This window comes from Myxocyprinus asiaticus, chromosome 48, assembly GCF_019703515.2.
Source record: "Myxocyprinus asiaticus isolate MX2 ecotype Aquarium Trade chromosome 48, UBuf_Myxa_2, whole genome shotgun sequence".
NCBI lineage: Eukaryota > Metazoa > Chordata > Actinopteri > Cypriniformes > Catostomidae > Myxocyprinus > Myxocyprinus asiaticus.
The window spans coordinates 5,419,841-5,440,778 of NC_059391.1; the positions used below are offsets into that span (position 1 = coordinate 5,419,841).

Below are 20,938 nucleotides of genomic sequence, written 5' to 3' on the forward strand. Positions count from 1 at the left end.
AAGGCCCCTAGGGGGTTTAAAGTGATATTGTGTAGATACAGGGGTAATAGTTAAAGGGCACAATTTGTCAGTTAATGCAAATAATTTTGAGACAGCAAGATGCTTTTTTGAGTAACAAATTAAGATGATGCTTACTCAAAATAACTACTTCAGAAAAAGTCAACAATTTCCTGTTAATTTCAAACACATTTGGCATTTTATTACATTTCAAGTATTCTATAAATAAACTAATCTCTATTATGATTGGATGAGTCAATGTGAGACCACTTTGAGCATTTTTCATAACAAATCTATTTCCCCCACTTTAAAAAAAACAACAATGTGTTTTATAGGGGCCTTTAGCCCCTACAACAGAGGGGCTTTTTACCCCAAATACTATCCTCTTACTTATTGGACAGTTATTGAAAATTGTTTGATTTTATGACATAAAATAAAACTGAAAATGGTAAACAAGTATTTAGTTTCAAAATCAATTTGCAAAATTTTTAAATATATATATATAAAAAAATAGATCAAATTGCTTCCAAATCAATCTTTAGACATTAAATGCAAAGATCTCATGGATCAGGAATATTTTGCAGTGTATAGTGACAAACAGGTTTTTAGGAAATTGCTGTTGTTGTTTTTGTTGATATTTAGTGTTTTGGGATGATGATTATATTTTGAAGAACAGACGAAAGAAAAGCTATATATATATATGTTTTTTCAAACACAGTCTTTGTGTCTAACAGCATTTCTTGTCATATGTCACTCCGAGACGTCTTACAGGTCACCCACCACAGTGGCAGGTAGATGAACAAAATTACCCGCCATACCCTGTTTATATGTTATTGTTAAAAATCGGTTTGTCTATTGAGAAAATAAATGGGATTTTTCCTTCTGGAATCAGACTTTATTGCGCTTTATTCTGGTCTCTATGTATGGCTCGAGTCAGGGGCAGACTGGCCATCGGGAGAACCGCGATAAGCTGAAATGGGCCGCCGCATTATGAACGGGCCACAAAACGGTGCCGCGATATGCCGAAGGGGGCAGCGATATGCAGAAAAGTACAGCGACACTGCCCCCAGTGGCCAAAGCGGTAAGTGTTGGGCATGTGTGAGCTCCATTTTCCAGGAGAAAATTCCATGGAGTGGGGCCAAAAGCGAGTTGTAAAGTGAGATGTTTTCAGCTGTACAGGCTATAAAACTGTGAAGAGGAATGCATATTTTATAAACTGAACCCCCAACCCAAACCCCAGACCTAACCCTAACCATCAGTGGAGTAAAAATGTAATCCTCTGAATTGCACTCGTCACTGATTATGTGGACAAAATATCTTTCTGGTTTTAACACGGGATCCGATTCCGGGTCTCCCATGCTGCTGCCACAATGCGGTTCCAGTCGAGCCACAAGGGAAAGTTAACACATTGGAGACGAAGCAAAAATGTCTGATTGGAGACGCTGCTTGTCGGTGAGTTGGCATAATGTGGCCGATCCTAGAGTGCTGGAATTCTCGGAAACAACATGCGACTTCCCATGTGATCTGCAATAAAACCCAGAGGCTATGTCCTTTTATGGCCTAACCTTCATAACCATGATAATTAGCTGGTGATTTTTCATTTTCAAGCTTGCACAGTACCTAAACACCACATGTATCAAAATACCTTCTTGTAAATGTCTTCGTGCTGCTGGCTTTATGTCTCTCTGCTATTATCTATGAGCCATCCAGCTAATTATCATACAGGTCAAACCACTAATGTCCAGGCAAGTCACGTAGGACATTTGTCCTCGTATTGATCTTCAGTATGAGTGAGAGATAGCACACTTACCCTGATGAATGTCCAATGTGAGAAGAGACTAGATGGGAATGTGAATATTTATATGTTATTTGATTTAATGGTTTTGAAGAAGAAATGAGCAAAAATTGGGCAGTGAATTTGTAATTACCATGTATTATACACTGGCTGACGTTGGCCAGATCACATTTCTCTCTTGTTTGAAGATGCAGCATAACCTGACCTTGAATCACATGCTTTAATTCAAAGCAATTTTGAAGCAGTTCACTAGAGCCTTATTTGAAAATCTAATTAGTGGTGTTTGCTTAGGCAAGCATCATTATTACTATTGCTTATATTTGAATTATAATTGAATTTGAGCAAACCCCTGTCCCTATTAATCTTTGGTGCGTAACTTTTTCCTTGTTTGTACAATGGAGATGAATGATATCTCAAATTGTGCAGCATGTTGAGGAGAGGTGTGCAATTACTTTTCTAAGAGATCAGTGCTATTTATTTTCAAAGTTTATTTCCACATGGTGGATGTTAAAATGGGTGAAATAATCCCATAGACTTTTTTAGGAGGGACCAGAGCCATGGACACCAGAATATTAAGACTTTGGGGTGGAAAACTGATTAAGCCCTGTAAACAATCACCCAGAACCACAGAGAAGACCCTAGCAACCACATGGCAACACACTAAAAATCACTCAGAACACCATGGCGACTGCACATTAACACCCTAGCATCATGACAGCAAGTTTTGCCAGCATCACTCACGTTTCAACAGAAAATGTACGTATTATTTACTCTTTTTAAACTTCCAAGTGTGTAGGTGCCTTTTTTTACTCAATGCTTTTGCATAAGTGTCTAGTTTATTGTAATAGTACACGATGTGCTGTATTGTACTTGATTCCAAATTGCATACGTTTGGAAAAGATAATCAGTCTTTAGCTGTATAGTCAATTGTCCACACTCTGCAGTTTCATTATTACTGAGCTGCAATCAAAATAACAAAACAGCCATTTATTCCTACTTTCCTGTCTCCTGTATGATAATGCTATGGAAGATAAGTCACAATATCTGATACTCAGCAATAAAATAAATGGTCATATTTCGTATTTTATTTTGAGTTAATTAAAGAAAGTTCTGCAATCTCCCACTGTTCAGTTCAATCCTATCTCAGTTAGAGAGCTTTGTTCAATGGTTGCTGGCTTGAAGCATCCTTACAGAAAGCTTTGACCCTGAAATACTGAGCCCATGGCAACAGTAGCTAAGAGGAAGTGCTTAAATAGAAGACACCTTCAGTTGGACCTGCGGGCAAATCTCAAAATCAAAGAGAACAGAAATTTGATGGATCTGCATATTCAATTGAATAAAAGACACAAAGCAAAACTCAATATGAATTAATCAAATGCATTTATATTTCATGAAGAAAAAGACAATTAATAACTTAGAATACCTTTAATTGTGATGTTTGGTAAAAAGATGTCTGGACCAATACATCCATGACAATAATTTCCTGGAATCAATATTTACTTATAGGTTTTATTGTTATGAAATATAGATTTTTCTCCGTACATTTAAAAATCGAATTAATATGTTATTTTGCAGATGAAACAGCTGATATATTAACAAATGTCCATTTCTTGCCTTTATATTATATAACATTAAGTTTAGAATATAGCAACTCTCTGATGCTTAAACTGATGCATTTAATTGTTTCATATCACATCTCTGACACAAAATTTTTTCCTTTTCCGTTTTCACAGTAAATATGCTATTTACAACACTACTGTATATACAGAAAAGCAATAAACTATCGATTACAATAGCTACAGTAGTTATACAGTTTATGATGAGTTTGGAAGGTAGAGGAGAGATCTTTTGCAGTTTAATCTGTGAGCCTGGATTTCATCAACTTGACAGTTTTAGCTCTGGAAAATCAATAAAGGCTGAAAATAACAATCTGAGTCTTGAAGACTATAAAGAACTGACTCTAAAAATAGAATACAGTTGGCTGATGTTACAAAAACCAGAGCTCCACCACAACCTAACCTCTTAGTGCTGGATAAGGAGTGGGATAAAGAAATATGTTCCGTGATAATATTTGGAAAATATACAGGTCAAAAAAGGACAGCTTTCTTGGATCAAGCAAATATATAGTACTATACTATTTGTCTTTATTCATTAAAACAATATTTCTTTGCTGACTACAGTGTTGGGTGTAATCTTATTACAAAGTAAGTAACTTTTAGTCTGTAACGCAGTACATTTTAAATTCTTGAAAATAGAGGGCGACCGATAGTGGATTTTGCCGACACAGTAACTAAGGTGGTGGAAAATGCCGATAACCAATTAATCGGCTGATAGGTTTTAAAACTGATTTATAGAATTTATAGAAGTCTTTCCTTACTATGGTGGGCACAGACATTGAGGCTACAATAGTCCAAAATGAATAAAATCACATATGCAGATTATTGTGCAACTAAAATCCCAATAATAACCAGAAAAAAATAAAAAATAAATAAAAATAAAGATTTGGTGTATAACGCAGGACTTTTAATTACAGTATAAACAAGACCCCAGAATAGACTTATTTTGAAATGACAGAGACTTGGCTCCATTACAATCCTCTATATTTAAGTATTATCCAAATTAAACTTTTTAGCATACATTCAATAGATTAAAGCTATTGGCAACTATCGTCATAGATTTTTGCCGATAACCGTTAGTTCCAAAAAGCAACATTCGGCACCATTTAATCAGTAAAACCGATACATCGGCCTACCTCTACTTGAAATCAGCTAACACTTACTGACAAATAAGTTAATTATTTTTAAGTATGTTACTTTGGTTCCTATTTCTAAACTATTTTTTTAAATGGACAATCTCATATGTAGAGCACGCAAAATCGGAGGAATGTGCAAAAAATCTACCTGTGTCGATCGGTTTATAACACCGTGTCCTAACCAGAAGTGACGCGACACCACGACATGCGATAATAGGTATCTTTTCCATGTTAATACGAGTTTTTGTCCAAACTAGCCACGATACATGACGAGCGACAGTGACAGGGCTTTCTATTTTTGAAATGGTTTCTATTTATGCAGTGTCACGCCGGCCAGCGCAGTCAACAAATGGGTCTAAAATTATTGTTATTACAGTATATTAAAGCCATCATCACACTAGCTGGTTCACAACAACTTGATTTTGGCCAAGTGTTTCACACACCTATCAAATGTTGTGCTTGAGGTCTCACTCTCTTCAGCCGGAGCTCTGTCACACACACGCACAGATTCAGAATGGCAGTGGGGAGACATACCGGCTCATCCCCGCTTCCCTGTCACGTGGAGATCGGCGAAGTTACAACAGAAGTAACACATGAATATAAACAATCGTAACAGACTGAATAAGGATCCGATTCATAAAGTAACTTTGCCCTGTGTATGTGTGTGATTGTGTATTTACCCCCTCGGGGCTTGCTGTAGAAGGCATATGCACATATGGAGCTTCAGTGAGAAAATGAGTTGCATTCAGTAAACAGACTGGTTCGTCTGTGATTTTCTCAGTTTTCTACATTTTATTATCAATTATCCTCATTTTAGTGTATTAATATTGCAGTGTCCCATCGCCTGGTGTGGACAGACCGATTGCTTGTCATTGGAATCTTATCGCATCGCATCTGGTTAGGACAAGGTGTTATGATTAAACTGTTTTAATGTCCTTACCCCAATAAAGGAAAGCCATTTAAGGCAGTTACATGACCATACATGTTGTCATCTAATTAGGTATAAAGGGTGTATGAACATGTAAACGTGCTCATTGAAAGGGAGAAATCTATGGTGCTGTGTGTATGACAATGAACAACAGACTGACCTCACAGTGAAATCGGAAACAGTAGGTTGTCATTTCTTCAGCTGAAATGGGTCTATGATTAACGAAATTCGAAACACTGCCCCAGTGGCCAAAGCGGTAAGTGTTATTGGGCGTATGGGCACATGTGAGCTCCATCAATGTCCACAGAGGGGCGCCCAAAGTGATTTGTGAAGTTGTTTTCAGCTGTACAGTCTGTAATACAGTGGAGAGGAATGTATGATTTATAAACTGTACCCCCAAGCCAAACCCCACACCTAACACTAACCATCAATGGAGGAAAAATGTAATGTTAGAATGAAAAATGCAACCTCCAAACTGCTCTTTTCACTGATTATGCAAACGCAGTTACATCCTGGTTTCAACACAGTCTCTGAATCCAGGTCGCCCATGCTGCTGACGCAACACACTTCTGGATGTGCCAAAGGGGAAGTCAAACATGCTGGAGCCAAAGCAAAAATGTCTGATAGGAGATGGCACTTGTCAGTGAGTTGGCATAATGTGGGCGATCCTAGGGTCCTGGAAGTATCGGAAACAACATGCCGACTTGAACGAGACGTTCAACAAGAAGGAAATGTGGACTTTATTTGTGATAATTTTTCTAATGAAGTAATGAGTAGTGTAATCCATTTATAATTTTAGAGATGTAATTAGACATTTGTATTGGATTACTTTTTGTTTGTTTGTTGAGTAACTAACCCAACAACGGTTGGTTATCTGGATGGGTGTGAATGGACAAGAGGGAATGATGTGGGCAAATTTTATTTTTTGAACATTCAATTAATGAACTGAAAAGCATAATGGCACAGTTTCATTAATAACCATATTAATTATCTAATTGACTCATAGTTCACATATTACAGGGACAGTTCTCCTGAAATAACTGTTTCAATCAAGGTATCAGTGGTAATAGATCATGCATCAAACCTTGTGGGGTTTAACCTACAACATTTCAGTTACCAGCCCAGATATTTAACCACTAGCTGATAAGTTGGTCTGTCCTGACTGTGGGTTGTTAATGAGGAACCCCATGCTGCTCGCTCTCTCTCTCTCTCTCTCTCTCTCTCTCTGCAGTGCGCTTTAGCTATTTTAGTAGAAAGCATATGGACAAAACGAAACGCACAGATCAGTGATTTGAGCACAAATTTCTTTTGAAGAATGGAGAGCGAGAGAAGCAGCGCTTTCTTCATTGTGTTGAAGGGAGTTGTTGAGAAAGGGAGCGTATTTAAACCAGTATTCACTTCACCTATCCACATGTAACGTGGCAACCGGAGATGGCAAAGCTTTTCAACAAGTGAAGCTTGTTTTTCTGTTCCTTGAATAATCACGACATGGATGCGGTGAACGTGGACAGCCCCGTGGATCGCTTTAACGACAGTGTGGAGGAGCAGTACCGGACGCTGGCGTATGACACAGCGCTCAGTACTTTACTCGCAGTGCTGGTCTACGTGCTGGTGAAGGTGAGCCTGGACTGCATCCGCCAATGGCGCGCTCGGATCTCGGTTCTGATCGTGGGCTCGGGTCCAATCGGGCTGACCGCGGCGCTGGTCGCTGTCCGCTCCGGGAAAGTGCTGAAGTTGACGGTGCTGGACGAGCGCTACCGGAGCGCGCTGCTCTGCAGACCCCAACAGATCGCGCTGGACCCCCGCAGTGTCCGCTTCCTCTTGGACCTGGGGGTGGATTTCGACAACATGGAAGGGTGCTGGCACAACGAGCACTTCTTCACCAAAATCGGAGTGTTTCAAGAATATTTGCTGAGCATGCTGGAGCAGAAGAAGCAAAAGGTTGACGTGAAAGTTCATTTGGGTACAAAGGTTCGTGCGTGTTATTGCTCTGCCTACAACATTTCTTGTAAAACAACGTACAAAAGTAATTTTTTAAAAATGTTTTATTATTATTATTATTATTATTATTATTATTATTATTATTATTATTATTATTATTTTGCAGCAGTTTTTATTTGAATTTATTTTTATGCAATTATATTTTCTTACTTTATTCAAGTATTTATTTATTTATTTATTTATTCATCTACACAGGATCTGTATTCTTCTGAATTTCTTTTTTTCTTTCTGTGGATTATTTAATTCTGTAAATACTAATTATTAAATATGACTATCTAAGCAGGTCTTTACTTCAGTCAGTCTACCAGCTATCGAAGTTGGATGATATCTCTTATTTTGTTCTGTTTGTAATGATTTGTTCCTTAATACTTTTGAGTTTTTAATTGACCAACTTGACATTTACTCATAAATAGTGCATATTCTCATTTTAAAAAGGATTAAAAAGTGTAGGGTTCAACGGGGCTAAAGACACCCCATAAGGAAATGTAGCTTTATTTATTTATTTATTTAATAATAATAATAATAATAATAATAATAATAATAATTATTATTATTATTATTATTTGAATATTGATGGGGAAACGTAATTTGTGTGAAAAGAAATAATTATGGAAGGTTGTTTGATTCAAATTATTATTTTTATTTTTTTTAAACAAAAAGGTGGTGAGGGATCTTTTACCCACACCTGGGTTAAAAGACTTCCTCACAAAGGCCCCTAGGGGGTTTAAAGTGATATTGTGTTGATACAGGGGTAATAGTTATAGGGCACAATTTGTCAACTAATGCAAGTAATTTTGAGACACAAAGATGCTTTTTTGCGTAACAAATTAAGATGATGCTTACTCAAAATAACTACTTCAGAAAAAGTCAACAATTTCCTGTTAATTCAAACACATTTGGCATTTTATTACATCTCAAGTATTCAGATGTAAGTCAGTGTGAGGCCACTTTGAACATTCTTCATAACAAATCTATTCGCCCCACTTTAAAAAAAACAATGTGTTGTATAGGGGCCATTAGCCCCTGCAACCCCAAATACTATCCTCTCACTTATTGGACAGTTATTGAAAAATGCTTGACTTAATGACCTTAAACAAAACTGAAAATGATAAATAAGTAAACAAGTAAAGAAATGTGTTAATTTCAGGGGTTTTCATTAGCTACATAAATTTGCAAGATTAAAAAAATATATATTAAAAATTAGATTAAAATTAACACTTTTTCAGTTTATTTTTTTTATCCCACAAAGCTTGGAGTAATATGGCCTTAGGAACATATAATAAATGCTTCTTTTGAAAGATTTAGTTTGCTCAGTCAGATTAGCAATTGGAATTCACTATCCTAAAAGTTCTGTCAATGTTAACTCAGCAGAGAGAGCTGAGGAGACAAGGAGATCAATAAAGCTGCAGAAAATGACCTTCACCATTTTAAATCTATATATATAGAAAAAAACAAAAACAAACAAACAAACAAAAAAAAAAAACATAATTTCCTGGAAACATGAAGTATACCAATATATTGACCATCATCTGCTTTCTGTTGTGTGGCTCCTGACATTTTCTCTATGCCTCTCAGGAGTCAAAATGCTATCTTTTTACTGTATATAAAGCAGATATTGCCTCAGTAAAAAGAAAGGTGCATGAAAATACAAGCTGAAATAAATTTCTATAACCATGAGCCAGTTTTACAGATAACCATGACATACAAGGAATTACAATGATTAGAATTTAAAAGTGATGTTTTTTCAGGCAGCTTAAAATGCTGCATGTGGTAACATCTAAATTCATTAGTTTAATAAAAAAATATATATAATAATAGGCTGGAGTCTACCGGACTCACCCACAAAAGTAATTTTAAGGGTTAGATCTAGTAGAAAGAAAGAAAGAAAGAAAGAAAGAAAAAACCTCCTGAATTAAAAGCTGAAGCATATAATTTCTCTGCCACGAGAGTCACTAAACGGAATTGCAAAAATAATGTGAGATGAAAAACACATCACATTATGGTGCTTTTATGACACTTTTGGCTCACGTGCCGACTCGTATGCTCTTCAGGACTCGTACCCCACTCCTTTACATTACAAGTGTAACACTCTGTCTGTTGATCTCACTCAACAAGCTTGTAAATGTAGTTGGCTATGTAATGCAAATGTTAAAATGTATCACCTTACAAATCAAAGTAAAATTTTTTAGATGTCATAAGATAGCATTGTGTGAGGAACAGAGGGAAAAGTGTTTATGAACTGATAATCTGCCATTTTATGCGTGAACATGCGTGTGTTAAAGAGAATAAAAGTCGTTGTTGTAGCACCTCTAGTGATTATTTCACCAGGAAACTGCAGCGATATTTACAAGAGCCGTGTAAAAATCCTTTAGCAAAAATGTAAGTAACATGACTCTATGAGACCAGATTGTTTTGATAGCACCACATAATCACAGTGTAGTTTTAGGGTATAAAATTTATGGATGAGAGTTCAAAATGATGAAAAAAGGACATCCACTACATTTTAGGGTATTTTACACAAGCTTAGACATTATGTTGAAAGTGTGTTTTTGTGATACTTTCTTTGGACACAAAAGACATTTGTCTGCCTATTGATTTAAAATTCTGTGCAAGTCACTTGTGACCTGTAAATGTTTTTCAAACCACAGCTGATTGGTTTTAATAAATACAGTACACCAGGCTCAACTTATTCAGCAGTTGGTGAACTGATTGAACAGTCTGTTGTCTGTATCGCTCCCTGTTGTATTATGAACTGATTGTTTTGTTTAAGCGGTGCAGTGTGAGCCATACTGACACATTTTCACAGCAAGAAACAGCCATGAACCATTGTTAAACATTCACTTCTGCTATCTGGTCCCTTTCTATCACCCTTCTGTTCTCTGTCTCTTTTCTGTCTAGGTCTTTTGTGATGGCCAATGGTATTTGCTATGAAAATACTCTTTCTTTTCTGGACTGCTGCATGTTGTAAAGAGTTTATTTTTAAGTCACAGCAGACTTTTGTTTGGCTTCCTTTGGACATTTTATCTTTATTTTGTTTATCTGCAGGATTACGCTAAATGCCAAAAATACAAATATACTGCATTTCCCAAAATGTGTAGTGTATATACAAATAAGGAGACTATGCACTTGACTATTTTGGTCACATTAACCTTAACCCTAACCCAACCGAAACTCTAACCCTGACCCTAACCCTAATGTTAACCCAACCATAACCCTAAAACAATCCAATCTCTAAACCAAATCCAACCCTATTCACCTCTAACCACATTGCTATCAGCAAATACAAATCCTGCAAGTATCGCAGCACAACGGTTACCATCAAGACATGACCAATGTAAGGTTAAGTGCTTTGCTTTATGCACCATAGATATGGACTCAATACTTAATCAAACTGCCAAGAGTTTTGACAATTTTTACACCAAGACAATTTAAAAGTGCAAAATAACCATTTTTATTTATGAGATGACACCTGAAAGAAACATGCACGTAAAGAGGTTGTATGACAGTGATATAGCATATTAATAATTGAAATGCTTATCGTTACATAACATACACTTTTTCACATACTATTTACTATTTGAAAAAAAAAAAAAAAAAAAACTTTTTTCACAGTATATAATGAGCAGTATGCAGCAAGCACAACTATTCCATTCTGAACACAGCCGTATACTTGCAGTTCATGTTAAAGAATTTGTCTTGGACATTCAGGCCTGCCTATTAATGCCACCTCTCTGAAATAGCTAGACACATCCACAACCCTAGACAAACTCACATCCAATGAAAATGACAAGCTATTTTGGGTGACAAGCTGTTAGTCTTGTTAAATAAAAAATGTCCTGCTGCTTGGAGGAGGACACACATCAATGACAAACAAGAGCCATTACCTGTCACCATGTCCTTGCTAGTAAATGGTTAATGCTTGTGAGATCCATCATGTCCACTTTGAATTGTTCTTTGAGGAATTAGGTATTTTTAGAATTCTGTGGACAAAGAGCGCAATAGTGCATGCCCACTTTTTCAGCTTTCTTGGTTCTGGAAGTATTTTTCTATAAATTTTTTCGATAGGGATTTAATTAAATTCTTCATAAAAGAGTTCAAAGGCATGACACAAACCAACCAGCTCCAAGATGAATCACAACATTACAAACTTTGATTTGATGAAAAAAAGTATGTAAAAATTTTGGCCCAAAAAAAAAAAAAAAAAAAAAACAAAACAGTACAAGGCTGTGGACTTAACATCTATAATGAAGGAAGTAACTACAATCTCATGAACCACTGCGAAGTGTAGGGAGATCGACTCTCATGTGAGTGGGCGGTCGCTGCAGAGCTCTTTTGGCGCGTTTTGTGAACTGCAATTATGATTGGTGGATTTGGTGGATCATGAATAATAAAAAAATTGAAGTTGAAGAAACGCAGACTGATAGTTTTAACAGAAGAATATGCCATCGATTAACAACCTCAGAACACAAAAATCCATTTGCCTTTGGAGAAAATGAATGAGATTTTTTCTTCCGGAACCAGACTGTTGTGCTCTATTGCAAAATAAGATCCGGGTGCTCTGGCTTATCCTAAGGTTTAGTGGTTTTTCAAAAGGACTGACTTGAATTTAATCCTAAATCATGCTGCTATTGAGGAGAGGTGTGCTATTACTTTTCTAAAAAAATCTGACTTCTGATGGCAGTGGGCTCTTTTGACTTGCACCAGTAAGCAACCACCTTGCCTCCACCCAGAACTGCCTAGCAATCACCTACCAATGTCCTAGCAACCACCCAGAACACCTTAGCAACCACATAGCAACACCCTGACAACTGCACAGCGGTGCACTAAAACACTCAGAATACCTTAGCAACCATCCAGAAATGCCCTTGCAACCACTCAAAACACCTTAACAATCATATTGCAATGGCCTGGCAACCACCCACCACACATTTTAGCAAAGGCAAACACCACTCACATTTTCATCACAAAATATAAACACATCTAGTTTCCTTATACTGTTCTTGTAAAGACAAACTTGGTAACATTGTATTTATAGCAGTGGCGAATTATCAGGTCCAGCAAATCCTTCTCTGCTGGCCTAACATGCCTAATAAAAAATTATCTTTTCATTCTCATTCACCTTTTTGCCCATGTATTTTCGTTCGCTTTCCACTCCTAATTCATCTACAAACGAATAAGGGGAAAAAAGAAAAGTTTATCCAATCAGAATTTATTCCTTGACGCTTACAAGTAAAGCGTGACGGCTGTTTCACAAATCGCATGCCCAAAGCCGAGCTCGTTAGCCGAAGCAGCGTGCCTTCAGAATTTCCAGTGAATCCCTCAACAGTTCAAGTGAATCGGCATCAAATTGTCAGATTCATCAGCCAATCAGATTGATTTATTTCTTCTTGGTGGGTGTGGTCTTTAGGATATGTCCCGGTCAAAGCCTTCTAGCTGGCCTTGAGTGACGCAATCACGCTTTAAGTGATGTACGTAATTTGAAAGCAAAGAGCACGAGGTCTAGCTGACGAGAGTCAGCTGTTATCACTGCCGCTATCACCATCGAGAAAGAGATCTTTATGGATTTAAAACCCGAGATGTTCTGCATGATCATGTGATGGATTAATTTATTAAACAGAAAAGGAGGACTGATTTTCACTTCAAGTAAACTGGTAAGTGCTTTTTGCATTGTTGTAAAAACATCTCAAGTTTTCTAAGTGTAAATAAGGCTGCTTGAGCATTCAGTGTCATTTCAAGTTTTGAAAAGTAATCGTGTACCCTGACGAAACAAAATTTATTACAAGCAAACATTCATACTGAATCCATTGCATTATATTTTCAAATACATTTGTATTTGAGAAATATATGTAATATGATGACAAATTTCTCTCCACGTACTCTGTTGTTGTAGTCTGCTTTCATGTCCATTTGAAAATTATCGCTTTTGGTGAAGCATTTATAGTGATGGTCTCCAACACAAATGTGAAACTCTAATTCAAAATCATGCTCAGTTATAACCTATGCTGACCATACTTCTAACCTAAACATCTCTCTTGTTGCAATTATCCAGTTTAGTGAAGAATACCTGAGGAAGATCCCGAGGGGGGAGTTGCCGCGTGTCATTGTAGTGGCTGATGGCTCATGTGGTGATTCATGCTCTGTACTGGGCATCAGCGATGATTACATCGTAGAATCTTGTCGTGTTTATGGGGCCAATGCTTCTATAGAAAGACTAGACCAAAGACAGGTGAGTTACATACAATCTTAATGGTATAGTTCACCCAAAAATTCCAGATGTGTATGACTTTCTTTCATCTGCAGAACACAAATTAAGATTTTTCGAAGACTATTTCAGCTCTGTAAGTCCATACAATGCAAGTGAATGGGTGCCAAAATTTTGAAGCTAAAAAAAAAATTACATAAATCAGCATAAAAGTAATCCATAAGACTCCAGTGGTTAAATCAATATATTCAGAAGTGATATGATAGGTGTGGGTGAAAACATTCTTCTCATGTTTTTGATGATTCACATTCTTCATGCATATCGCCCCCTACTGGGCAGGGAGAAGAATAACTAGGAAAAAAATTACTTAAATATTGATCTGTTTCTCACCCGCACCTATCATATCACTTATCACATCCAAAGACATGGATTTAACTACTGGAGTCGTATGGATTACTTATATGTCTTTATGTGCTTTTTTGAGCATAAACTTTTTGGCACCCATTCACTTGCATTGTATGGACCTACAGAGCTAAAATATTCTTCTAAAAATCATAATTTGTGTTCTTCAGAAGAAAGAAAGTCAAACACATCTGGGATGGCATGAGGGTGAGTAAATGATGAGAACATTTTCATTTTGGGGTGGACTTTCCCTTTAATAAGCTACAATGCAACATGCATGTCACTTTACAGTTTAAGTCAACATGAAATCAAAACTGAATATTTACTTTCTCAATACTTGTTCCTTTTCCTGTTCATAACACATTATATATGATTTTAACACAATATATGATATATCTGGCATTATCAATGAATATTCAATGAAGAAATTGATTGCAGGTGTTTCTTAAATGTTAAATGTTGATTAATAAGAACACACACACACACACACACACACACACACATATATATATATATATATATATATATATATATATTTCATAATTTTAAGTAAATCATAAATCAGTATTTCTATGCATTATTTGTACTGTATTTTCCATTTCACTTCCCTCTTCCTCTTGCATTCATTATATCATATTACATCACTTATTTAAATCTCTATAACATCATTTGTTTTCACATGCTGTTTTTCTCCGAAATCTCTTGTTTGTGTTTTTGAATATGAATACAGTGTGTGCACAGTCTGTGGCCATGAGGTCATCAGGGTCTTTCAGAGCTGTATCAGACTATGAATATGGGTAGAAAATTAAGCCATTGTGAATAATAATGGAGTCTATTTCTGTCAGCAATAAACTCTGATGATGCAAGTAAACCAGAGAGAAGCTACTAGCCTTCTTCTGTATCTGCAATATCATAGTTTATGGGTAACATTCACATTGAGTTTATCTGTATTTGTACAGTTGGTCAAATAGTTAACACTGACCTAGGTTAAGAATGGGGTTAAGTCAAGTCAAATCAAATTTATTTGTATAGCACTTTTCACAACAGACGTTGTTTCAAAGCAGCTGTACATGAAATTATGCAATAAAAGAAAATTAATGAACGTAATGCCAATATTAGTTATTGATGTTTAGAACTATTAGTGGTTAAAATTTGTAAACTAAGTAAGAGTTGTGGGTCAATGATTAAACAAAATGATTTTATATTAACTATACGTTTTAGTGTTAAAGTGGGAATCGGACATCAGGCAGAACCGGAGATGGATCTGGCAGGCTCTGGTAACCTTGGGATATAATCCCGAGGTTTAGACAAGGAAAGAAATAGAATAAAATTAGCATAGATGCCATTCAATTTAAAGCAGGGTTAAAGAATAAAAGAAGTGTCTTTGGTTCTGGCAGAACAAACTAAAGCATTATAGCTATGAATTAAGGGATAAATTAGGTATATGCCTCGCTGAATAGATAAGTCTTTAGTCTAGACTTAAACTGAGAGAGTGTGTCTGAGTTCTGAACCCTGCTTGGAAGACTATTCCATAGTTTAGGAGCCAAATATGAAAATGATCTCCCTCCTTTTGTGGATTTTGATATTCTCGGTATTGTTAACAGGCCAGAGTTTTGTGATCGTAATGAGCGCAATGGATTATAGCGTGACAGAAGGTCACTTAAGTACTTTGGAGCTAGACCATTCAAGCTTTGTAAGTAAATAACAGTATTTTCAAATTAATACGAAACTTAACAGGCAGCCAATGTAACGCTGATAAAATGGGGCTGATATGATTGGTTCTAGTTAGCACTTTCGCTGCTGCATTTTGAACCAACTGAAGTTTGTTTATTAAACCTGCTGGACATCCACCAAGTAATGCATTACAATAATCTAGTTTTAGGTCATGAACGCATTAATTAGTTTTTCGGCATCAGAAACAGATAGCATGTGTCGTAACTTGTCAATATTTCTGAGGTGGAAGAATGCAGTTCTACAAATATTGGAAATGTGTTTTTCAAAGGTTAGATTGCTATCAGATATAGCACCTACATTTTTTGCTGTAGAAGTTGATGTTACAGTACATCCATAGTCAGATTATATTTTAGCCTCTTATTTTTTGAGGTTTTTGTTCCAGTAAGTAGTACTTCTGTTTTATTGGAATTGAGTAGGAGGAAATTTCTAGCCATCCACTCTTTGATATCAATTATACACTCTGTTTATTTGGAAAATTGTAAAATTTCGTTGGGTTTCAAATAAATATAAAGTTGTGTATCATCGGCATAACAATGTAAACTAATTCCATGATTCTTGATAATGTCTCCCAGTGGGAGCATATACAGTATAGGGAGAACAGCAGAGGCCCTAAAACTGATCCCTGTGGCATGCTATACTTAACTTTAATTTGATCTGACAGTTCCTCATTTACACAGACAAAGTGGTAGCGGTCAGAGAGATAGGACAACCAAGCTAATGCCTGTCCACAAATGCCAACATAAGTTGCCATGACTTACCACAATTGTTTGTTGTTGTGGTGGTGGTGGTTTTTGATCAGCAGGGGTTTGAGATCAATGTGAATCCCTCACATAACTGTTGATGTTGAGGTGGTTCCTGATCACCAGTGGTTTGAGATTGATGCAGTGATCCATGTAAAATATTTGTGCGGTAAAGCACGCAGTTTAATCACGCTAAAAGTGGAAAGGCGCGTGTAAGTGGTAAAATGCACGTAGTTGTATCGCGTTAAAAAATATCAAAGCGGATAAAAATATGCAGAAACAAATGGGAGAGATTAGAGATTAAACATTGAAAATAGAAAGATAAGCAATGCTAAGCAGGCTAGCAGGCTACACACACGAGTGCTAGCAGCAACAGGAACAGGAAATAGGAAACAGCATCACCACAGTGTCCCTGTGAATGTTTTTTCTCTCTCTCTCTTTAGTTAATGGGTTTTTGTTTGAACAAATTAGCTAACATCATGCTGATAACCAAGGTCCACTTCAATCACCTGTCAGGCTGCTTTATCCATCTTCCGTCAGGAATGATTTGATTTAATCCTGAAGCAGAATAAGAGATAAGCAGTGCTTTTCAGACTACTGATTTTTAAAAGCCACTGAAACTTCAGCCTCTGCATATTGCCTAAGATGAAGGGTGCTTTTCATTCAGAAGTGATCATCCCTAGTCCTATTCCCTTAGAAGACTTTACTATCCACTGTGAGAGCTTTGGAGGGATGAAAGGTGTGGGGCTCAAAAATAACAATCATTCTAAGTCATTTCACATTTGAAGTAATTTCTATTGGAAATTACCTTTGAATAGACCTTATCACATGATTATAATGATTGTTCTCCCTTCGAAGTGCCCTCTGAAGGCATCGTTTATGCCATTTGGAACACAGGGGAAGTGTGCATTTTCTGTGCCACTAGCGTCAGGAAATGGAATTGCAAAATCACTGTTTTCAAACAGATTCAAACTCCTTCATCTCCCATTGGTTGATGGACCTGCTCCAAACTCTCACCATTGGCTGAGGTAATGTTGCAGAAAGCAATGTTAGCCAACATTAGTCGCAAGTTTCATTGTATCCAGCATAGTTCAACGATTTGGTGTTTCCTGAAACCATGGTTCCAATAGACAACTGCAAACTGCATCGCAAAGTTGTTTGGTAAACACAATTGGAGTTTACTTTTTAATTTAAATTTAAATGTTAAATGTCTTATAGAATAAAACATTTATCCACCTCAAGTGAGCATAAACGTTTTTTATGCACATTTTGGAGATTTTATTTTTATCTTGGTGTTTCCATACAGCAACTTTTATGCGATATTCCAAAATACGCATAGAAATACGTGGATGGAAACCCAGCTACAAAGTTAGTGTTACTCTTTTCAAGTAAATCAATCTACGGATGGTGTACAAATAGATGTCTCTGGATATTAAGCCACAATACTTTAAGTATTTAATCGTCCAAAAAATGGTGGAGATCATAGCAAAGAAAAGTCTCATTAAAAGGCTGTTAGAAAATTCTTTAAGAAACGTAATTAAGAAGTCTAATATTACTTAAATAGGAAAAAGGTAGCAAAGCAGAGTGACAGAGAGAGGACCCCTATAGCACCACTGTACGTTGTTTCTTTTTTTTTGTTTTTTTTTAATATCAGACAATTTAACCTTTTTATGACATTATTATTATTTAAGATTAAAAACGTATGATATTTCTAAATAATACTTTTCACACTGATATGTCTGAAATTATTTTTGAAAATAATGATTAAGATTATACACTAATGTCACATTGAAAAACTAAAAAAAAAAAAAAAAGTTTATAAAGCAACCTACTGTAATAGCAGTGGAAACGAAGCTGCTTTTAAACATGTATTGACCCAAATCATTTACCTGAAAAGTAGCTGAAATCAATTACGTGTGGGAATAAGTTATATATCTGCTAAATGACTAGATGTAATTACAAATGTATAATATCATGTTTGTGTACATGTACATGAATCTTTTAGGATCAAGGAAAATATGTGCACGTGTGAGTCCAACTCAGTGCTTGTGCTCAGAACTACATAACACAGCAATTATACAAATACACATACAGTTGGGACCAAAAGTGTGAAATCACATTGAAAAATTTGGATTTTTTATTTAAACATGAAAATAAACAAAGTTTTAGTATTTTTGGAAAAAAAAAAAAAAAAAAATAGTTATTACTAAAATGAATATATTTCAGAATATGCATTCCTTCTTTCTAGGTCACTTATAATAATAATAAAAACATTGACCACGTGAATGCTACAAGGCCATATTTCTTTGCTTCCACTGAAGCACTCAAGATGCTCTTTGGAACATTGGAACTCAAATCATGCTGGATAACATGATTATCAGGTTTTGCACAAACTTGTGAAGTCAGGTGTTTTATACTTTAATTAACACTCCTTCCACACATTTTCACACACAGTCTAACATTGTATTCATATTCAAAATTTGTTTGGACAAAGACAAATGTATATGTGACATTTACTGACTGATGGATTGTACCTGATTGATGATGTTTCTAATTCTAACATTATTAGATTTTTTCAGAAAAAAAAAAAAAAAAAAGGCCTGCTGGGTGATTTTGCCCTCCATTAGAAATGTGATTAGTCCAGTCAAATTTCCTGTGCTCATTTCATCAGAGTAAAAGATCCCCAATTTGGGCAGAGATTGGGCACAGAAGAGGCAACACAGTTTTATCTCTGCAATGATTAATTTGAGAATCATTAGTTCAAAGTAATAAATGGGCATGTAACAAATATCTCATTTGGATGACATGAATAAAATATTGGATTCCATTTCAAAATGGTTTGCTATTAAAACAACAAAAGATGATCCAGTCCTGATCTAATATTTATGATTACTATGGTGTGATTAGCTTATTAAAACCGTAGTTCAGAAAAGGGTCAGTTAACAGGAAATAATACAATATTTTTTCAACATTTACTTTACAATAAGGTATCTCTCTGAGGCCATATAAATGACAGTATTTGAATTAAATGTGTTAACGTTAGGTAACTTTTATTTAATTTTATGGGTTATTCTTCAGTTAGGGAAATTGTCTCCTTTTCTGTCCCATAGGATGATTTCAAAGAAAACATGCTCTTTTTTTAAGGAAAAATAATAAGGAATATTGTACTGTTAGAGCTTTAAATGTTTTATCATGTCTCTTTAATAAAGGGAAGGTTGAAATTTACCAAAATGTCACTATTTTGGGTTTGTCCCCTACCCTACTTTTTAATTACCCCTCTTTGATAAATGTATTGTCTACTTTACACTTCTTCCCAAGAACCATATTCATTAATTAATAACAATTAAGTGTTGTTAAATTGACAGATTTCTAATCTGATCATTGGTCATTTATCCTACATATATTAGTGGAGAAACACGGGCTATTCAAAAACTAATTATTTTTTAATTCCCTACATACAGTATATTCCCCTACACCATCAAGTTGAGCATTTCAGAGAGCAATTGAGTTCTTCCAAAAAGTTTCTATTTGGTTCTGATGGAAATAAGAAGTGACAGGAGAGCACATCTCTGCAAGGACAACGGAGTAGTTTAAAGATCAGAAATGTCATTCAATTTATGATTTTTACATCATGAGCTTTATTACATGTTATAACTAAACCGCTCAGTATTTGAGAATTTTAGTTTATGAGAACTCATAAACAACCAAGTTTTATAAATTAATTTATTGCAAGATAACTTTTCCTCCAAAAAGTAAGAAATGTCATAACCTTCACACACAACATAAACACCACATTATACCAAAATTCATTTGAATGCTGATCAGGGTCATGATCATTTTTTTATTCCAAGGCATGTTATTGTGTACCGTAGATGAAACATAGTTTCATTTTTAACGATTTCAAGTAGTCAAAGGTGCCCTATTTGATGAATTACCCTTATGCATAAATAAGAAAATAATAGTTTGGTGTCTCTCTTTTCTAGGTTCCCACACCAGAGATCCGAGCTCACAGTTTATACTTTGATCTATCAGCATACGGGATTGACACTGTGAAATACCCACACAGCTCCTCCCAGCCTGCAGCAAAGCCAGGATTCCACCTGAAGATATACGGAACATTTCGGAACCGCTACATGGCTCTGGCCTGCACTTCAGATGCAGATTCCAAAATGATGCATTTCCTGCACCACACAGCCAACTCTTCTGTAAGACATCTCCTTCTCAACATGCATCTGTTTTACTCATGATCTTAATCTGATTTTAACTTCAGGGTTTTTATCTTCACCCCAGTGTTGTTCCAAGTCTGTATGACTTTCTTTCCTCTGTGGAACAGAAACTTTCATTGTATAGAAATGAAGACTTAATTGAGATGAATGGTGTCAAAATT

General features: G+C 35.8%; 1 protein-coding gene across 1 annotated transcript in view; it reads left to right on the forward strand.

The window, feature by feature from the left end:
* Positions 1-6,656: 6,656 nt before the first annotated feature.
* Positions 6,657-20,938, forward strand: part of LOC127437464 (uncharacterized) — a 29,110-nt gene continuing 14,828 nt past the window's right edge. Inside the window, exons 1-3 of the mRNA XM_051692402.1 lie at positions 6,657-7,443; positions 13,523-13,699; positions 20,535-20,756. Coding sequence (XP_051548362.1) covers positions 6,961-7,443; positions 13,523-13,699; positions 20,535-20,756 — 882 coding nt within the window. The 5' untranslated portion in view covers positions 6,657-6,960. The remainder of the gene's footprint in view (positions 7,444-13,522; positions 13,700-20,534; positions 20,757-20,938) is intronic.